This window comes from Oncorhynchus nerka, linkage group LG12 (assembly GCF_034236695.1).
Source record: "Oncorhynchus nerka isolate Pitt River linkage group LG12, Oner_Uvic_2.0, whole genome shotgun sequence".
NCBI lineage: Eukaryota > Metazoa > Chordata > Actinopteri > Salmoniformes > Salmonidae > Oncorhynchus > Oncorhynchus nerka.
The window spans coordinates 17,784,118-17,790,117 of NC_088407.1; the positions used below are offsets into that span (position 1 = coordinate 17,784,118).

At 44.2% G+C, this 6,000-nt stretch overlaps 1 protein-coding gene across 1 annotated transcript in view; it reads left to right on the plus strand.

Moving 5' to 3' along the window:
• Positions 1 to 2,053, plus strand: part of LOC115139040 (IgGFc-binding protein-like) — a 116,834-nt gene extending 114,781 nt beyond the window's left edge. The window contains 1 exon segment of the mRNA XM_065025316.1: positions 976 to 2,053. Coding sequence (XP_064881388.1) covers positions 976 to 1,073 — 98 coding nt within the window. The 3' untranslated portion in view covers positions 1,074 to 2,053.
• The last annotated feature ends 3,947 nt before the right edge of the window (positions 2,054 to 6,000 follow it).

Sequence of the window (6,000 nt, forward strand, 5' to 3'; positions counted from 1 at the left end):
CTAACAGACATATACATTGATGGAAGCCACAATCTATCTGCAATATTAAAGCTGATCAGCACAGCATTGTCCAATGAGGTTGTGGGGTGAGCCCAAGCATGTGCATGTCTTTGAACAGCTGCAGGGGTTCGAGAGCAATTACATGATAACGCTTTGTGCTTTCAAAACTACTGGCTTCTGTGGGTCAAATATACAACATTTATGGAGAGCCTCTTTAAGTTTTGTTTCGTGGGTCAAATATACACTTTCTTAATTCAATGAATCGATGATCAGGAGGGAAATTGTGAAATCAATGCTACTTTTAAAAAGACGTGCTTCGGTTTACACTCTTGAAAAGGTATTCTTTCACTAGATTGCATGACAATTAGGTCGCCCTCTAGCTTTCCAAACTAATCCCTTGATCACCTAGTGACCTGACTAGGAGAAACACCTGGACCGAACTAATGTCATAAAAACAACAAATGAATAAACGTTGCACCTCTTCTTCCCCTCTCTCTCTCATCTCTCATTTTCCTTCTCCCTGTCTCATCTCTCCTTTTCCTTCTCTCTGTCTCATCTCTCCTTTTCCTTCTCTCTCTCATATCTCCTTTTCCTTCTCCCTGTCTCATCTCTCCTTTTCCTTCTCCCTGTCTCATCTCTCCTTTTCCTTCTCTCTCTCATATCTCCTTTTCCTTCTCCCTGTCTCATCTCTCCTTTTCCTTCTCCCTCTCATCTCTCTCCTTTTCCTTCTCCCTGTCTCATATCTCCTTTTCCTTCTCCCTGTCTCATCTCTCCTTTTCCTTCTCCCTCTCATCTCTCCTTTTCCTTCTCCCTGTCTCATCTCTCCTTTTCCTTCTCCCTCTCATCTCTCCTTTTCCTTCTCTCTCTCATCTCTCCTTTTCCTTCTCTCTCTCATCTCTCCTTTTCCTTCTCCCTGTCTCATCTCTCCTTTTCCTTCTCCCTCGCTCATAATTCTATCAATTGAATTTCTACTAGGCACCCAGTACAACATGCATCTTAAGGACAGCAACGTCAAATACGACAACTTCGGCAACAATGAGAAGAACGCAAGCAACAATGTGACTCCCATGTAGCTGGAGAGAGAGAACTCAAGAGTTCCATGTTTACTGGCAGATGAATGTACGGAGGTCACACACAAACACAAGCTAGACCCTAACAGTGGCATGATACATGTCATTTAGCAGATGCGTGCAAACAATTATACAACTTTTTTTTTTTTGCAAATGGGTGGCCCCAGGAATCAAACCCACTATCTTGGCATTGTAAGAGCCATGCTCTACCAACTGATCTACAGAGGACCACTCTGTAAATCCAGTAAAATGCTGACAAGTTTACTTTAAAATGCATTTTAAAATCCACACAAATTCATAACAGTCCGTAACGTCAATGTTAAATATTTGTCCCGATATTACTTGTAGAATTTGTGAATATTGTCATTATATTACCTGCTTTTATTAACGTATTCATGCTTTTGTTGTTGTAATTTGATCATGTGTGAAATATGAGATGTCAGAAAAGATCCAAGGAAAAGTGAAATTATTAAATGCCTAAAGTGCCTAAGATGTTATTGATTGAATTAAATTATGTTGCTGCAAGCATAAAATATTCTTTTTTTTTTACACACACACAAACACACACACGAACGGCATGTATACAAGCCCAATCCCTCCAACTGCCTTTCTTCATTCAGCAAGTGCATACTAGGAGTGACCAAAAACAAAACAAATTACAGAGCCCCTTTGGGGTCATGGTGGAAGGAAAAAAACAGCCAGACTAATCCGTTCCTTTTGTTTTTGTATTAATTCCCCCCAAAAAATGTATTAGTTCCCTCTGTTTTTATCCTTTCTTCCAATTTTTTTATTCATTCCCTCAGTTTTTTTACCCATTCCCTCAGATATTTTATTTGTTCCCTCTGTTTTTTTTATAAGCTACTCCTGACCTTGTGGATTTATGTAGCCCATCTTTATGGCATAATAAGGAAAGCCTCCCTATATATAGTTCCCATTAAAGCGTCTGTGAGCGCACGGGCAGCCCCATTTTGAGGCAATCTCCATTTTGAAGTAGTCAATTTTCTTCTACACGTTTGAACATGACTCCAACAGGGTCACCAGAAGGTATCGCCAATTAAGTCGGAAGTCCCACCCAGTTGACTACAGTGGTTGCTCAATTATGCTGCGGGACTTAGAGGTCATTTGTGGTTTAGTACTGTACCCTGCGTCACTGCTTCATTGCTCCAGACCACCACAAGGGGGAGTTAGATCACTGATTACGCCTAAGCTGCTAATGTGTCTAACTGACAGTGAATGGGCGACATAAACCTAAATAGAAACTGATAATTGTGCACGACTTCAAAATTGAATTTCAATTAACTGAATGATGGGGATGGAGAAGGTGATTGAATTTAGAACAATAGTGTAAGAATTGCTATTCATTTGTCCTGCTCGCGCACACCCTGAAAAATACACATATTTTTTTATTTCTACTCATCAGTATTACTTACTAAAAACTGTTGTTACACTAAGGTTTTTATTCTAAGAGAAACGAAAATGTTCAATTATATTCCATGATATTCTTAATATATATGTGTTCACTGAATATAAGCAAGTGATGTCTGCTAAATAATCAAGTTGATGGCGCAGTCATATAGCCTCGACACCTCCATAAAGCTGAGTGACTCAGTCATATAGCCTCGACACCTCCATAAAGCTGAGTGACTCAGTCATATAGCCTCGACACCTCCATAAAGCTGAGTGACCTCATCCATAAACACACCTCCATAAAGCTGAGTGACTCAGTCATATAGCCTCGACACCTCCATAAAGCTGAGTGACTCAGTCATATAGCCTCGACACCTCCATAAAGCTGAGTGACTCAGTAGCCTCGACACCTCCATAAAGCTGACTCACACCTCCATAAAGCTGAGTGACTCAGTCATATAGCCTCGACACCTCCATAAAGCTGAGTGACTCAGTCATATAGCCTCGACACCTCCATAAAGCTGAGTGACTCAGTCGACACCTCCATAAAGCTGAGTGACTCAGTCATATAGCCTCGACACCTCCATAAAGCTGAGTGACTCAGTCATATAGCCTAAAGCTGAGTGACTCAGTCACACCTCCATAAAGCTGAGTGACTCAGTCATATAGCCTCGACACCTCCATAAAGCTGAGTGACTCAGTCATATAGCCTCGACACCTCCATAAAGCTGAGTGACTCAGTCATATAGCCTCGACACCTCCATAAAGCTGAGTGACTCAGTCATATAGCCTCGACACCTCCATAAAGCTGAGTGACTCAGTCATATAGCCTCGACACCTCCATAAAGCTGAGTGACTCAGTCATATAGCCTCGACACCTCCATAAAGCTGAGTGACTCAGTCATATAGCCTCCATAAAGCTGAGTGACTCACACCTCCATAAAGCTGAGTGACTCAGTCTAGCCTCGACACCTCCATAAAGCTGAGTGACTCAGTCATATAGCCTCGACACCTCCATAAAGCTGAGTGTGTCTCAGTCACCTCCATAAAGCCTCGTCATATACACCTCCATAAAGCTGAGTGACTCAGTCATATAGCCTCGACACCTCCATAAAGCTGAGTGACTCAGTCATATAGCCTCGACACCTCCATAAAGCTGAGTGACTCAGTCATATAGCCTCGACACCTCCATAAAGCTGAGTGACTCAGTCATATAGCCTCGACACCTCCATAAAGCTGAGTGACTCAGTCATATAGCCTCGACACCTCCATAAAGCTGAGTGACTCAGTCATATAGCCTCGACACCTCCATAAAGCTGAGTGACTCAGTCATATAGCCTCGACACCTCCATAAAGCTGAGTGACTCAGTCATATAGCCTCGACACCTCCATAAAGCTGAGTGACTCAGTCATATAGCCTCGACACCTCCATAAAGCTGAGTGACTCAGTCATATAGCCTCGACACCTCCATAAAGCTGAGTGACTCAGTCATATAGCCTCGACACCTCCATAAAGCTGAGTGACTCAGTCATATAGCCTCGACACCTCCATAAAGCTGAGTGACTCCTAGCCCATAAAGCTGAGTGACTCAGTCATAAATAAGTGACTCAGTCCTCGACACATAAAGCTGACTCAGTCAAAGCCTCGACACCTCCATAAAGCTGAGTGACTCAGTCATATAGCCTCGACACCTCCATAAAGCTGAGTGACTCAGTCATATAGCCTCGACACCTCCATAAAGCTGAGTGACTCAGAGTGACACCTCCATAAAGCTGAGTGACTCAGTCATATAGCCTCGACATCCATAAAGCTGAGTGACTCAGTCGACACCTCCATAAAGCTGAGTGACTCAGTCATATAGCCTCGACACCTCCATAAAGCTGAGTGACTCTCACATCGACACCTCCATAAAGCTGAGTGACTCAGTCACATAGCCTCGACACCTCCATAAAGCTGAGTGACTCAGTCACATAGCCTCGACACCTCCATAAAGCTGAGTGACTCAGTCATATAGCCTCGACACCTCCATAAAGCTGAGTGACTCAGTCATATAGCCTCGACACCTCCATAAAGCTGAGTGACTCAGTCATATAGCCTCGACACCTCCATAAAGCTGAGTGACTCAGTCATATAGCCTCGACACCTCCATAAAGCTGAGTGACTCAGTCATATAGCCTCGACACCTCCATAAAGCTGAGTGACTCAGTCATATAGCCTCGACACCTCCATAAAGCTGAGTGACTCAGTCATATAGCCTCGACACCTCCATAAAGCTGAGTGACTCAGTCATATAGCCTCGACACCTCCATAAAGCTGAGTGACTCAGTCATATAGCCTCGACACCTCCATAAAGCTGAGTGACTCAGTCATATAGCCTCGACACCTCCATAAAGCTGAGTGACTCAGTCATATAGCCTCGACACCTCCATAAAGCTGAGTGACTCAGTCATATAGCCTAGCACCTACATAAAGCTCAGTCACACCTCCATAAAGCTGAGTGACTCAGTCATATAGCCTCGACACCTCCATAAAGCTGAGTGCCTCGACACCTCCATAAAGCTGAGTGACTCAGTCATCGACACCTCCATAAAGCCTCACACCTCCATAAAGCTGAGTGACTCAGTCATATAGCCTCGACACCTCCATAAAGCTGAGTGACTCAGTCATATAGCCTCGACACCTCCATAAAGCTGAGTGACTCAGTCATATAGCCTCGACACCTCCATAAAGCTGAGTGACTCAGTCAGCCTCGACACCTCCATAAAGCTGAGTGACTCAGTCATATAGCCTCGACACCTCCATAAAGCTGAGTGACTCAGTCATATAGCCTCGGCACCTCCATAAAGCTGAGTGACTCAGTCATATAGCCTCGACACCTCCATAAAGCTGAGTGACTCAGTCAGCCTCCACCTCCATAAAGCTGAGTGACTCAGTCATATAGCCTCGACACCTCCATAAAGCTGAGTGACTCAGTCAGCCTCGACACCTCCATAAAGCTGAGTGACTCGACACCTCCATAAAGCTGAGTGACTCAGTCATATAGCCTCGACACCTCCATAAAGCTGAGTGACTCAGTCACATAGCCTCGACACCTCCATAAAGCTGAGTGACTCAGTCATATAGCCTCGACACCTCCAGCTGAGTGACTCAGAGTGACTCCAGCTGAGTGATAGCCTCGACACCTCCATAAAGCTGAGTGACTCAGTCATATAGCCTCGACACCTCCATAAAGCTGAGTGACTCAGTCATATAGCCTCGACACCTCCATAAAGCTGAGTGACTCAGTCATATAGCCTCGACACCTCCATAAAGCTGAGTGACTCAGTCATATAGCCTCGACACCTCCATAAAGCTGAGTGACTCAGTCATATAGCCTCGACACCTCCATAAAGCTGAGTGACTCAGTCATATAGCCTCGACACCTCCATAAAGCTGAGTGACTCAGTCATAAAGCTAGCCTCATACACCTCCATAAAGCTGAGTGACTCAGTCACATAGCCTCGACACCTCCATAAAGCTGAG